Source organism: Aquarana catesbeiana, linkage group LG03 (assembly GCF_042186555.1).
Source record: "Aquarana catesbeiana isolate 2022-GZ linkage group LG03, ASM4218655v1, whole genome shotgun sequence".
In the NCBI taxonomy this organism is placed as follows: Eukaryota; Metazoa; Chordata; class Amphibia; order Anura; family Ranidae; genus Aquarana; species Aquarana catesbeiana.
Window position 1 is genome coordinate 700432726 of NC_133326.1, and position 15498 is coordinate 700448223.

The 15498-nt window shown below is 44.8% G+C and overlaps 1 protein-coding gene across 1 annotated transcript in view; it reads right to left on the minus strand.

The window, feature by feature from the left end:
• LOC141133590 (rho guanine nucleotide exchange factor 15-like) overlaps window positions 1-12227 on the minus strand; it is a 92012-nt gene extending 79785 nt beyond the window's left edge. Inside the window, exons 1-2 of the mRNA XM_073623050.1 lie at window positions 12123-12227; window positions 25-481 (exon numbers count right to left, since the gene is read on the minus strand). Coding sequence (XP_073479151.1) covers window positions 25-433 — 409 coding nt within the window. The 5' untranslated portion in view covers window positions 434-481; window positions 12123-12227. The remainder of the gene's footprint in view (window positions 1-24; window positions 482-12122) is intronic.
• Between the last annotated feature and the right edge of the window lie 3271 nt (window positions 12228-15498).

The window sequence follows — 15498 nt, forward strand, 5'->3', positions numbered from 1 at the left end:
ACAATACAGGAAAGGGTTACTTACGTGGTGGGCAGGACCGGTCAGCTTCTCGCTCCCCTTCTCCTTTGGCCTTGACTCCCACTGGTTCATCCTTCTTCTGCTGCGTCTTCTCCTCCTTCACCACGAGGGTGGCCGGCTTGGGAGGGAGGCGCGGTTGTGTCTCCTCTAAGCTTCCCCCTCCTGGGTCCTTCTGGAACAATCCAGCAATCTTCTTTACGCACACTCCAGACATCGACTGTTCAGAAAGCATTTCGGGGACTTCAGGCTGGGGTGGGGGAGCCGCTGGGGGTGCAACATGTGGGCAGGGTGGGGGCTTCTGGGGGGGCTTTGGGGGTAGGTGTGGGGGAGGGCGGTTTGGGGGCTTGGCTTTGACAATACGGACCGGCTTCTGGGAGAGGGGGATGGGAGGGGGTAGGGCTTCCGTCGCAGACATGGCTTCCTGGGATTGTCACGCCGGATGATGGCACATCTTGGAAAGGACCTAAGAGAAAGAAAACATGAGATTAGAAATTATTCAACAAACAACTATAGCAATGTCCTCCTCCTGCAGGGGTGACACATATAGAAGGAGATATGAGTCTGTTCTCCTCCTGCAGGGTGACACATATAGAAGGGGATACGAGTCTGTTCTCCTCCTGCAGGGTGACACATATAAAAGGAGATATGAGTCTGTTCTCCTCCTGCAGGGTGACACATATAGAAGGGGATAGGAGTCTGTTCTCCTCCTGCAGGGTGACACATATAGAAGGATATATGAGTCTGTTCTCCTCCTGCAGGGTGACACATATAGAAGGAGATATGAGTCTGTCCTCCTCCTGCAGGGTGACACATATAGAAGGAGATAGGAGTCTGTTCTCCTCCTGCAGGGTGACACATATAGAAGGAGATATGAGTCCGTTCTCCTCCTGCAGGGTGACACATATAGAAGGGGATAGGAGTCTGTTCTCCTCCTGCAGGGTGACACATATAGAAGGGGATAGGAGTCTGTTCTCCTCCTGCAGGGTGACACATATAGAAGGAGATATGAGTCTGTTCTCCTCCTGCAGGGTGACACATATAGAAGGGGATAGGAGTCTGTTCTCCTCCTGCAGGGTGACACATATAGAAGGAGATATGAGTCTGTTCTCCTCCTGCAGGGTGACACATATAGAAGGGGATAGGAGTCTGTTCTCCTCCTGCAGGGTGACACATATAGAAGGAGATATGAGTCTGTTCTCCTCCTTCAGGGTGACACATATAGAAGGAGATATGAGTCTGTTCTCCTCCTGCAGGGTGACACATAAAGAAGGGGGTATGAGTCTGTTCTCCTGCAGGGTGACACATATAGAAGGGGGTGCGAGTCGTGTAATCTGGGCAGGACGTTGCTCTCAGGATGTTTCTGTAGCTATTCTGAGTCAGATATTTATTCAGCTCGCTGTCAGGAAATGGATTTCCTCTGGATAATAATATTTTTTGTCTGTCCGTTTGATATAAAATGTTCCGGATACAAAGGATGGAATAAGTACTCACTGATTTATACCACAGAGGCAAATGTTCTTCTTGTTGCCATACGTCTGCTACGATTCCCAGCCTCCCCCACCTATAGACTGTAAGCTCTTCAGCCTAGCTGGCTCACTGGGTATTATACTGACCTCATGGAAGAATTCCTGAAATTCTACCAGCTTTTAGAACTTGAAGGGGGCTGTGAGGGTTCTCTTTCCGTGTTTCTTTCATTGATGTAATTCTCCAAACTCGGTTCTCTCCATAACTCAGAAATGGAAATCCAACCATGAGGGAGACCTTGGGGGGGGGGGGGCAGAGGCACAAACAAATGGCATCAACCCAATTAACATGCCACGCCTGGCCCACAGTGACCTATCCTCAATGCACACAGATTCAAGATCAAGGTCATCAGAGGTTACTTATGGTCTCAACTGATGGGGGACTCTCATGAGGACCCTCATGTGAGGGAGGAATTCTGATGGAGACCCTGATGTAAGGGAAGACTGACGGGGGCCATGATGTACAGGGAGACCCTGCGGGGAACGAACGTCTAGGGGGAGACCCTGACGGGGTCCCACGTCTAAGGGGAGACCCTGACGGGGACCCACGTCTAAGGGGAGACCCTGACGGGGGACCCACGTCTAAGGGGAGACCCTGACGGGGACCCACGTCTAAGGGGAGAGCCTGACGGGGACCCACGTCTAAGGGGAGAGCCTGACGGGGACCCACGTCTAAGGGAGAGCCTGACGGGGACCCACGTCTAAGGGGAGAGCCTGACGGGGACCCACGTCTAAGGGGAGACCCTGACGGGGACCCACGTCTAAGGGGAGACCCTGACGGGGACCCACGTCTAAGGGGAGACCCTGACGGGACACACCTCTAAGGGGAGACCCTGACGGGGACACACCTCTAAGGGGAGACCCTGACGGGGACACACCTCTAAGGGGAGACCCTGACGGGGACACACCTCTAAGGGGAGACCCTGACGGGGACACACCTCTAAGGGGAGACCCTGACGGGGACCCACCACTAAGGGGAGACCCTGACGGGGGACCCACTCGTAACGGGAGATCCTGACGGGGACCCACTCGTAATGGGAGATCCCGACGGGGACCCACTCGTAACCGGAGACCCCGACGGGGATCCACTCGTAACCGGAGACCCTGATGGGGACCCACTCGTAACCGGAGACCCTGACGGGGACCCACTCGTAGCGGGAGACCCTGACGGGGACCCACTCGTAGCGGGAGACCCTGACGGGGACCCACTCGTAGCGGGAGACCCTGACGGGGACCCACTCGTAGCGGGAGACCCTGACGGGGACCCACTCGTAGCGGGAGACCCTGACGGGGACCCACTCGTAGCGGGAGACCCTGACGGGGACCCACTCGTAGCGGGAGACCCTGACGGGGACCCACTCGTAGCGGGAGACCCTGACGGGGACCCACTCGTAACGGGAGACCCTGACGGGGACCCACTCGTAACGGGGGGACCCACTCGTAACGGGGGACCCACTCGTAACGGGGGACCCTGACGGGGACTCGTAAGGGGAGACTCCGACGGGGACTCACATGTAAGGGGAGACCTACCATAGTGCACTGTGGTGCATTGGGTTACAAATTGTGTCGCCTCTGATTTTTGATTGTCTTGGCACACAATGGACTGCCTTAACACAATGCATATTAACGAATACAATTATATTTAATGCACCACAAAAACATAAATGAGCCCTTATTATTTGTAAGATTGGCTGACAATGACCATACAAGGTGTAATTGGATTGCACAGATAGTAACAGTTTGTGCCCCTTTAAATCTGTTACAGTATCCACCAATTTGTTAATTTAAACATCATAGATTAAGTCAAACCAGGCGAAGTGCAGGAAAAGATATTTACAGTGGGGGAAGGGCAGGAAGGGCCTTGGCACAAAGAGAGCAATATAACGATATAATTATACCGTCTGGCTGGTATAATTACACCCATTGACATAGAATTACTTCTCATCAGAAGTCCCCTCCGGCCAGGACTTGTGTCCATTTCAGGAAGTCCCAATAATCTCTCCACGTCATTATACACTACATCTGCGCTACTGCAACTGCGCTGCTATATACAGTATTTCTGTGGTCTCCCCAACTGCCCCCACTGTGCACACAGGGTCAGAAGGGTGACAACACTCTCCACAATGTGCGATTCCTGGGATCCACATCCTGCTGGCCAACAGCCACATCAACTATTCATTAATAAGAACATTTGTGGGAAGGGAAGGAAGACAGAAAGAAAGAAAGAAAGAAAGAAAGAAAGAAAGAAAGAAAGAAAGAAAGAAAGAAAGAAAGAAAGAAAGAAAGAAAGAAAGAAAGAAAAGAAAGAAAGAAAGAAAGAAAGAAAGAAAGAAAGAAAGAAAGAGAAAAAAAAGAAGGAGAGAGGAGGGGAGAGGAGAGAGACGAGAGAGAATGAGAGAGAGAGAGAATGAGAGATTAAGAGAGAGAGAGATTAAGAGAGAGAGAGAATGGAGAGAGAGAGAGAATATGAGAGAGAGAGAGAATATGAGAGAGAGAGAGAATATGAGAGAGAGAGAGAATATGAGAGAGAGAGAGAATATGAGAGAGAGAGAATATGAGAGAGAGAGAATATGAGAGAGAGAGAGAATATGAGAGAGAGAGAATGAAGAGAGAGAGAATATGAGAGAGAGAGAATGAAGAGAGAGAGAATATGAGAGAGAGAGAATGAAGAGAGAGAGAATATGAGAGAGAGAGAGAGAGAGAGAGAGAGAGAGAGAGAGAGAGAGAGAGAGAATATGAGAGAGAGAGAGAATATGAGAGAGAGAGAGAATATGAGAGAGAGAGAGAATATGAGAGAGAGAGAATGGAGAGAGAGAGAATGGAGAGAGAGAGAATGGAGAGAGAGAGAGAATGGAGAGAGAGAGAATGGAGAGAGAGAGAATATGAGGGAGAGAGAGAGAGAGAGAGAGAGAATATGAGAGAGAGAGAGAATGGAGAGAGAGAGAGAGAGAGAGAGAGAGAGAATATGAGAGAGAGAGAATGGAGAGAGAGAGAGAATGGAGAGAGAGAGAATATGAGAGAGAATATGAGAGAGAGAGAGAGAGAGAGAGAGAGAGAGAGAGAGAGAATGAGAGAGAGAGAATGAGAGAGAGAGAATGAGAGAGAGAGAATGAGAGAGAGAGAATGAGAGAATGGAGAGAGCGAGAGAATGGAGAGAGCGAGAGTGAATGGAGAGAGAGAGAATGAATGGAGAGAGAGAGAATGAATGGAGAGAGAGGGAGAGAGAAGGGAGAGAGGGAGAGAGAGAGAGAGAGAGAGAGAGAGAGAGAGAGAGAGAGAGAGAGAGAGAGAGAGAGGGAGAGGGAGAGGGAGAGGGAGAGGGAGAGGGAGAGGGAGGGAGAGGGAGAGAGAGAGGGAGAGGAGAGAGAGAGAGAGAGAGAGAAGGGAGAGAGAAGGGAGAGAGAAGGGAGAGAGAAGGGAGAGAGAGAGAATGGAGAGAGAGAGAGAGAGAGAGAGAGAGAGAGAGAGAGAGAGAGAGAGAGAGAGAGAGAGAGAGAGAGAGAGAGAGAGAGAGAGAGAGAGAATGGAGAGAGAGAATGGAGAGAGAGTGAATGGAGAGGGAGGAGGAGGAGGAGGGAGGAGGGAGGAGTGAGGAGAAGACCTCTCTGTCAATCCATCTTGTTTAATGGGTAATTCGGATGGCATAAAGGTTGGGAAAGTCTCAGAGGGTTTTATTGTCTATATGAAGAGTTTTATTCACTTCCTCTTTCATCAGCTGCACAGGAAGTGAAAGGAAGTCTCCCCATAGGAAATAGACAGCAATAAATAATTGTGCCCATATTGCTGGCACACCGGAGTCTCCAGACCTTGTTCCATGAATCCACTTCATCTATGACCTCAGTAAAACACAGATCAGAAAACTCTGGGGTGTGCCAGCTATTTCCCCTCACATTTATCACGGTGTGCCCGTCCGTTGGTGGAGAACCCTTTTTCTAAGGTGGTAAAGGTAAGGGATGGAATGCTTTCTAGTAATAAAAAGCCATGAGAGGCGAGAACCTCTCCACTCTATAGAAAAGAAAATGCTTTGGCTTGAGTTCTGCTTGATATTCCCATCATTCTCCTTTGTTTAGTCCAGGTCGTGTTATGTTTCAGGGATTGGAAGAAAGTGGGGCAAGTATTAGAGAAGAGATCATGGGTCAGGAGATGGAGTTATGACTTAGAGAAAAGATTCTAACATTAGACAATAGTGTTACTCTCTGAAAGGTAAATTTCTCTGAAAGCCACCAGCACAATGGACACCGGGAGAAGAGAGCCACTCAGGCCGGACACCGGGAGAAGAGAGCCACTCAGGCCGGACACCGGGAGAAGAGAGCCACTCAGGCCGGACACCGGGAGAAGAGAGCCACTCAGGCCGGACACCGGGAGAAGAGAGCCACTCAGGCCGGACACCGGGAGAAGAGAGCCACTCAGGCCGGACACCGGGAGAAGAGAGCCACTCAGGCCGGACACCGGGAGAAGAGAGCCACTCAGGCCGGACACCGGGAGAAGAGAGCCACTCAGGTCGGACACCGGAGAAGAGAGCCACTCAGTCGGACGGACACCGGGAGAAGAGAGCCACTCAGGCCGGACACCGGGAGAAGAGAGCCACTCAGGCCGGACACCGGGAGAAGAGAGCTCCGGCTCTACACGACACAGCTCCAGCAGCACAGAAATATCTATCTTTCTATCTAACTCCTTTGTAGCTTAATGAGTTTTATTCTTAGTAAATGCAGATTAGTGGTTGGAAGTTCTCTGAGGTTTGAGGTGTAAAGAGTTTTACTCACTTCCTCTTTAATCAGCTGCACAGGAAGTGAAAGGAAGTCTCCCTATTAAAAAACAGACACAGATGAAAACCAGTGACCAGAACTCCGGCACACAGGAGTTTCCAGACCTCAATGTTTTACTGAAGTCCCAATTGCAGAACGTTCTGTGAATATACTTCTGCATCTTTCACCCCAGAAAACTCAGCGTGCCAGCTTCTTTTTTCAGGTTTATCACGCTATCACCGTTGGCTGAGCACCCTTTTACCAAGGTGTTAAAGGTACAGGTAGATATTTTCTAGCAATAAAAACCCGACAGAGGCACTAACCTCTTCCCTACTCTGTGACGAGTAAAACAAATAATGTAATCGCGCCAAAGTCCATGGAAATACAGCCAAAATAAATGGGAAAAAAGTCAATAGATGATGCCAGAAAGAGATCTGTGATCCTAGGATCAATGAAAATCTAGGAATCCGGGAAATCTATTTCTCCAAGATACCAAGGGCAGCTTCCTGTTGAGTGAAGTCAGTCTCCATATGAACATAAAAAACCAAAAAAGAAAGCGCCTCTTAAGTATAGCGGATTTATTTGTGTGTTAAAAACATAGTATACACTCACATTAAGGTAGATGATGTACTGCTTCCATAAAGAACTGGTCCCGGTGTCTCTCGGTGGTGACTGGTGATCAAAAGGGAGCCTAGATGGACGCCGTGCGGTGGCCGCGAAACCTCCGCTCGGAGGCACCGGCTGTACAAGCGGTGTAGTGAAGAAGTCACTTCCGCGTTCCAGCGGATCACGTGGGAGATAACGTCACTGGGACAGTTCAGACTAGCTGGGAACCACTACACGTTTCAGAGCATGCGCGAAGCTTATAACGAGCATGCGCACTCCTTTTTCAAGTGTCTATAGAGCATGCTCGTTATAAGCTTCGCGCATGCTCTGAAACGCGTAGTGGTTCCCAGCTAGTCTGAACTGTCCCAGTGACGTTATCTCCCACGTGATCCGCTGGAACGCGGAAGTGACTTCTTCACTACACCGCTTGTACAGCCGGTGCCTCCGAGCGGAGGTTTCGCGGCCACCGCACGGCGTCCATCTAGGCTCCCTTTTGATCACCAGTCACCACCGAGAGACACCGGGACCAGTTCTTTATGGAAGCAGTACATCATCTACCTTAATGTGAGTGTATACTATGTTTTTAACACACAAATAAATCCGCTATACTTAAGAGGCGCTTTCTTTTTTGGTTTTCTACTCTGTGACGAGAGCTCAGGCCGGACGCCGGGAGAAGTGAGCTCAGGCTGGAAATCAAGAGAAGAGAGCTCTAGCCGGACACCTGGAGAAGAGAGCTCAGGCCAGAAATTGGGAGAAGACTGCTCTGGTTGGACACCTGGAGAAGAGAGCGCTTGCGGGACACCTGGAGAAGAGAGCGCTTGCGGGACACCTGGAGAAGAGAGCGCTTGCGGGACACCTGGAGAAGAGAGCGCTTGCGGGACACCTGGAGAAGAGAGCGCTTGCGGGACACCTGGAGAAGAGAGCGCTTGCGGGACACCTGGAGAAGAGAGCGCTTGCGGGACACCTGGAGAAGAGAGCGCTTGCGGGACACCTGGAGAAGAGAGCGCTTGCGGGACACCTGGAGAAGAGAGCGCTTGCGGGTCACCTGGAGAAGAGAGCTCTTGCGGGTCACCTGGAGAAGAGAGCTCTTGCGGGACACCTGGAGAAGAGAGCTCTTGCGGGACACCTGGAGAAGAGAGCTCTTGCGGGACACCTGGAGAAGAGAGCTCTTGCGGGACACCTGGAGAAGAGAGCTCTTGCGGGACACCTGGAGAAGAGAGCTCTTGCGGGACACCTGGAGAAGAGAGCTCTTGCGGGACACCTGGAGAAGAGAGCTCTTGCGGGACACCTGGAGAAGAGAGCTCTTGCGGGACACCTGGAGAAAAGAGCTCTAGCCGGACACCTGGAGAAGAGAGCTCTAGCCGGACACCTGGAGAAGAGAGCTCTAGCCAGACACCTGGAGAAGAGAGCTCTATATGAACACCTGCAGAAAAGAATTCCAGTTGCACAGTAAAGCTTCTACAGACTGATAGTGGGAATATCGGTCAAAAAGTGTCTGAATCAAACCACAAATAATCAAACCTGCAAATAATAACAATTCATGGGGCTCCATAGCAGAAGTTTTCTGGGCCCCCCCATTAGCAACCTCTCTCTGAGAAACCTAGCAATGTCAGTTGAGACAACAGTGTCACTGATCCTAACATAAAGTTAGGCTACGGCCACTAATATGGAGTTGCCTTTCCCACTACGGCCACTAATATGGAGTTGCCCTTCCCCCTGAAGCCCTTAATATGGAGTTTGCCTTTCCCCTACGGCCACCAATATGGAGTTGCCCTTCTCCCTACGGCCACCAATATGGAGTTGCCCTTCTCCCTACGGCCACCAATATGGAGTTGCCCTTCTCCCTACGGCCACCAATACATTTCTATAGGGCCCCCCGGAGTAAATACTTTGTAGAACCTCCTTTCACTGCAATTACAGCTGCAAGTCTTTTTGTGGATGTCTCTACCAGCTTTGCACATCTAGAGAGGGACATTTTTACCCATTCTTCTTGGCAAGATGTCTCAAGCTCTGTCAGAATGGATGGAGAGCGTCTGTGGACAGCAATTTTCAAGTCTTGCCACAGATTCTTAATGGGATTTAGGTCTGGACTTTGACTGGGCCATTCTAACACATGAATATGCTTTGATCTAAACCATTCCATTGTAGCTCTGGCTGTATGTTTCGGGTCGTTGTCCTGCTGGAAGGTGAACCTTCGCCCCAGTCTCAAGTCTTTTGCAGACTAACAGGTTTTCTTCTAAGATTGTCCTGAATTTGGCTCCATCCATCTTCCCATCAACTCTAACCAGCTTCCCTGTCCCTGCTGAAGAAAACCATCCCCACAACATGATGCTGCCACCATAATGTTTCACGGTGGGGATGGTGTGTTCAGGGTGATGTGCAGTATTAGTTTTAAACCACACATAGCGTTTTGATTTCAGGACAAAAAGTACAGTTTTGGTCTCTTCTGACCAGAGCACCTTCTTCCACATGTTTGCTGTGTCCTCCACATAGCTTCTCACCAACTGCAGACAGGACTTCTTATGGCTTTCTTTCTACAATGGCTTCTCACCAACTGCAAACAGGACTTCTTATGGCTTTCTTTCTACAATGGCTTTCTTCTTGTCACTCTTCCATAAAGGTCAGATTTGTGAAGTGTACGACTAATAGTTGTCCTGTGGACAGATTCTCCCACCTGAGCTGTGGATCTCTGCAGCTCCTCCAGAGTTACCATGGACCTCTTGGCTGCTTCTCTGATTAATGCTCTCCTTGCCCGGCCTGTCAGTTTAGGTGGACGGCCATGTCTTGGTAGGTTTGCAGTTGTGCCATACTCTTTCCATTTTCGGATGATGGATTGAACAGAGCTCCGTGAGATGTTCAAAGCTTGGGATATTTTTGTATAACCTAAACGCTGCTTTGAACTTCTCCACAACTGTATCTCTGACTTGTCTGGTGTGTTCCTTGGTCTTCATGATGCTTTTTGTTTACTAAGGTTCTCTAACAAACCTCCGAGGGCTTCACAGAACAACTGTATTTATACTGAGATTAAATTACACACAGGTGGACTCTATTTATTAATTAGGTGAATTCTGAGGGAAATTGGTTCCTTTAGATTTTAGTTAGGGGTATCAGAGTAAAGGGGGCTGAATACAAATGCACCCCACACTTTTCATATATTTATTTGTAGAAAAAAAAAATTGAAAACCATTTATCATTTTCCTTCCACTTCACAATTATGTGCCACTTTGTGTTGGTCTATTACATAAAATCCCAATAAAATACATTTACGTTTTTGGGTGTAACATGACAAAATGTGGAAAATTTTAAGAGGTATAAATACTTTTTCAAGGCACTGTATATGACACCGTATACAGATATATAGACTGTACACAAAGTCTATACACAGACCATGTTTAATACAAAAGGATGATCCATCCTAACTAACATTCCTCATCTGGGAAGGGGGACCAGAGAGCCCAGACAGGCCGGGATCTCCATAGAGCACTGCGTACCGGGACATCAGTGCAGGCGCTGGAGTGTATATGTGACCTGAGAATGACCCCCGCCTACTGCCGGAGACAGGAAATCCTACAGGAGGAAAATCCCATCATACAGCAACCCCTGGGTACTACATACACACAACTAACCCACAGAGGTGACACTCTAATATACAGAGAGGATACAGTATATAGAGGGACGTGTGTCCTGCAGAGCTGACACTCTAATATACAGAGAGGATACAGTATATAGAGAGATGTGTCTCCTGCAGAGCTGACACTCTAATATACGGAGAGGATACAGATACAATATATAGAGAGATGTGTCTCCTGCAGAGCTGACACTCTATTATACAGAGAGGGGATACAGTATATAGAGGGGTTGTGTCCTGCAGAGCTGACACTCTATTATACAGAGAGGGGATACAGTATATAGAGGGGTTGTGCCCTGCAGAGCTGACACTCTAATACACAGAGAGGCTATAGATACAATATATAGAGATGCATACTGCAGAGCTGACACTCTAATATACGGAGAGGATACAGTATATATAGAGAGAGAGGTGTGCCCTGCAGAGATGACACTCTATTATACAGAGAGCAGATACAGTATATAGAGGAAGGTGTGTCCTGCAGAGCTGACACTCTAATATAAAGAGAGGGGATACAGATGCAGTATATAGAGAGATGTATGTCCTGCAGAGCTGACACTCTAATATACAGAGAGGATACAGTATATAGAGAGATGTGTGTCCTGCAGAGCTGACACTCTAATATACAGAGAGGATACAGTCTATAGAGAGATGTGTCTCCTGCAGAGCTGACACTCTATTATACAGAGAGGATACAGTCTATAGAGAGAGGTGTGTCCTGCAGAGCTGACACTCTATTATACAGAGAGGGGATACAGTATATAGAGGGGTTGTGTCCTGCAGAGCTGACACTCTAATACACAGAGAGGCTATAGATACAATATATAGAGATGCATACTGCAGAGCTGACACTGAGAGCTGAGAGGATACAGTATATAGAGAGAGGTGTGCCCTGCAGAGATGACACTCTATTATACAGAGAGCAGATACAGTATATAGAGGAAGGTGTGTCCTGCAGAGCTGACACTCTAATACACAGAGAGGGGATACAGATACAGTACATAGAGGGAGGTGTGTCCTGCAGAGCTGACACTCTAATATACAGAGAGGGGATACAGTATATATAGAGAGATGTGTGTCCTGCAGAGCTGACACTCTAACATAAAGAGAGGGGATACAGATGCAGTATATAGAGGGATGTGTGTCCCACAGAGCTGACACTCTAATATACAGAGAGGATACAGTATATAGAGAGATGTGTCTCCTGCAGAGCTGACACTCTATTATACAGAGAGAATGCAGTATATAGAGAGATGTGTCCTCTATACATATATAGCAGAGTGTGATCCATACATACAATGATGGGTGGGGTATGGATAATATATTGGGGGGTGGGTGGGGACAGCCAGGTGATGGGTGGGATTGGTATGTATATTATAGGGGGTGGGGAGGACACACATATATATGATGTATATAGGAGATAATGACGAGGACAACATCCAATGTACAGACATGGAGCTCCATAGATCACACACAGGACTGCTGTCATCCTCATCCTGGAGGAGGGGGGGGGGGGGGCACACACACTCCATTACATACAATGTGTCATCCTGATCCTCAGCAGACAATGTACAGCCGGGGTGTAGAATGGAGGACACTCACCTGTGTGCAGAGCGCTGATGGAAGCTGGCACAGCACTGAGCTCAGAGTACAGAGGAGGAGGAGGGAGAGCTGGGAGAGGAGGAGTGGGCAGGGCGAGGGGGAGGAGCCGGGGGAGGGAAGGGAGGGGCAGCGCCCTCTATTGTTCTCCCCTCCCCCTCCTCCTCTCTATTACATGTTACAATGTATCAAAGAGAAGAGATGTGTGTGATCTGTATAGAGGAGACATTCATACCCCTCCTCCTCCTCCTTCATCATCATCATCCTTATCATTCTTATCATGTATATCTTCATCTGATATGTGCAGTATTCTGTGATATGCTTTCCATATATACACTCTTATCAATAATATTATTATCATCATTATCAGCTGCAGTATCCTCTGCTATCCCTTTATTATTATTATTATTATTATTACTATTGTAAGCTCATATTTGCAGAATGTTCTGCTGTGCCACCCTTATATATTATTATTATTAGCAATAATATTTTTTTTATCATCGGCTGATTTCTTCAGTATCCTCTGCTATGCCAGGTTTGAGTACATTATTATTATTATTACTTTTATTTGTATTAGCTAATATCTGCAGTATCTCCTGCTATGCCAGTACTTAATACAGTATTATATTATTATTATTATTTTACCTTTTTTTTTTATTATCCCCTACTAAGTCACCCTTATTTACACTATTATTTATATTATTATTAATATTATTAGCAGCTAACATCTAAAGTATCTACTGCAGTGTCGCCATGGCACCCCTATTTACACTTTATATACTTTATATTTTATATATATATATATATATATATATATATATATATATATATATATATATATATATATATTTTTTTTTTGTTATATATACTTTATATACTATTCTTATTATTATTGGTATGATTATTATTATAGTCGACAGTGTCCTTTGCTATCCACCTGTACTTATTATTTTCATTATTATCATCATTAATATTTACTATTATTTTTATTTTTATTAATATTATCAGCTGCTATTTACAATATCCCCTGCTAAGTCACCCTTATTTACATTATTATTTATATTATTATTATTATTTTTAGCAGCAGATATCTAAAGTATCCGCTGCAGTGCCACCATGTCACCCCTAAATACACTATATATCCTTTATATACTATTATTATTATTGGCATTATTAATATTATTATTACAGTTGGTCCTTTGCTATCCACCTTTGTTTATTATTATTATTATTTACCTTTTTTTATTGTTATTATTATCAGCTAATATTTTCAGCATCCCCTGCTATGTCCCCTTATTTACACTATTATTATAATTATTATTATTATTACTATTATTATTATTACAGTCGGCAGTGTCCTTTGCTATCCACCTTTATTTATTATTATTCACTGTTATTTTAATTATTATTATTAGCATCATTTTTAGCAGCTGATATCTAAAGTATCCCCTGCTATGTCACCCCCATTTACACTATATATACTTTAAATACTATTATTATTATTATTATTATTATTATTATTATTGGTATTATTATTATTATTATTATTATTATTATTATTATTATTATTAATATTATTACAGTCAGCAGTATCTTCTGCTATCCACCTTTATTTATTATTTATTAGCATTATTATTATTATTATTATTATTATTATTTATTTTTTTTTTTTACTATCATATTTATTATTGTTATCAGCTGATACCTGCAATATCACCTGCTATGTCCCCCTTATTTACACTGTTATTAATATTATTATTATTATTACTATTATTATTATTACAGTCGGTAGTGTCCTTTGCTATCCACCTTTATTTATTATTATTCACTGTTATTTTAATTATTGTTATTATTATCAGCTTATATATGCAATATCCCCTGCTATGTCACCCTTATTTACACTATTATTATTATTATTATTATTATTATTATTATTTTTATTATTATCATTTTTAGCAGCTGATATCCAAAGTATCCCCTGCTATGTCACCCCCATTTACACTATATATTCTTTATATACTATTATTATTATTGGTATTATTATTAATAATATTACAGTCAGCAGTGTCCTTTGCTATCCACCTTTATTTATTATTTATTAGTATCATTATTTGTATTATTATTTACTATTATATTTATTATTGTTATTATCAGCTGATACCTGCAATATCACCTGCTATATCCCCTTATTTACACTTTTATTATTATTATTATTATTTTTAGCAGCTGCATAGGTGTGCGCAGCCTATTGCATTAGGGTGTGCACCCCAAAGCTCAAACACACATGAGCGCCACCTGCTGTCACAAGGAGGAGGCTCTGATGGTGGGAGACAGTCGATTAGGAGCATATTACCTTACATCCTAAGTATAGGTGTAATGTGTTCCTAGTTGAACCTAGCCTTCAATATAATGGGGGCATTTACACTGGCCACCGTCACCCCAACCACCCACCTGGTGCCACCCCTGGATAATGCTAATGCACATGGCGTGATTCGGGTGTGCCCAGCCACACCCGGCACACCCTGTGCGCACGCCTATGAGCAGCTGATATCTAAAGTATCCACTGCCATGTCACCCCTATTTAAGCTATATATACTTTATATACTATTAATATTATTGGTATTATTACAGTCGACAGTGTCCTTTGCTATCCACCTTTATTTATTATTATTATTTACTATTCATTTTATTATTGTTATTATTATCAGCTGATACTTGCAATATCACCTGCTATGGCACTCTTTTTTTACACTATTATTATTATTATTATTATTATTAGCAGCTGATATCTAAAGTATCCACTGCCATGTCACCCCTATTTACACTATATATACTTTATATACTATTATTATTATTGGTATTATTACTATTATTACAGTTGGCAGTGTCCTTTGCTATCCACCTTTATTTATTATTATTATTATTATTATTATTATTATTAATAATAATATTATTATCAGACAGCTGCAGTGTCCTTTTGTTATCCACCCTTATATTTTATTATTAACTTTAGCCAATCTCTGCAGCATCCTCTGCTATTCCACTATTATACAGACTGATTATTATATTATTATTATTATTATTATTACTAATATTAATCATTATTCGTAGTTATTAATAATATATTTTTTCAGGCCCTTTGTCTGGGGAGTTATCTATTGAGGGGTTCAACAAACAGAAGTTTTGGGGAGAGGTAAAGGTCCACAGGGCAGTAATCACCGGTCCAGCCAGGACACGACATTCAGGTAGCAAGGCCACATGCATGAATGGGTCACACAACAAAGGATAAGTCCAGAATCGAGACACAGTACCATAAATAGTGAGTTCCGGTACACAAAGCCACTCTATGGAATGGCAAGGAGGGGACCAGAGTCACACT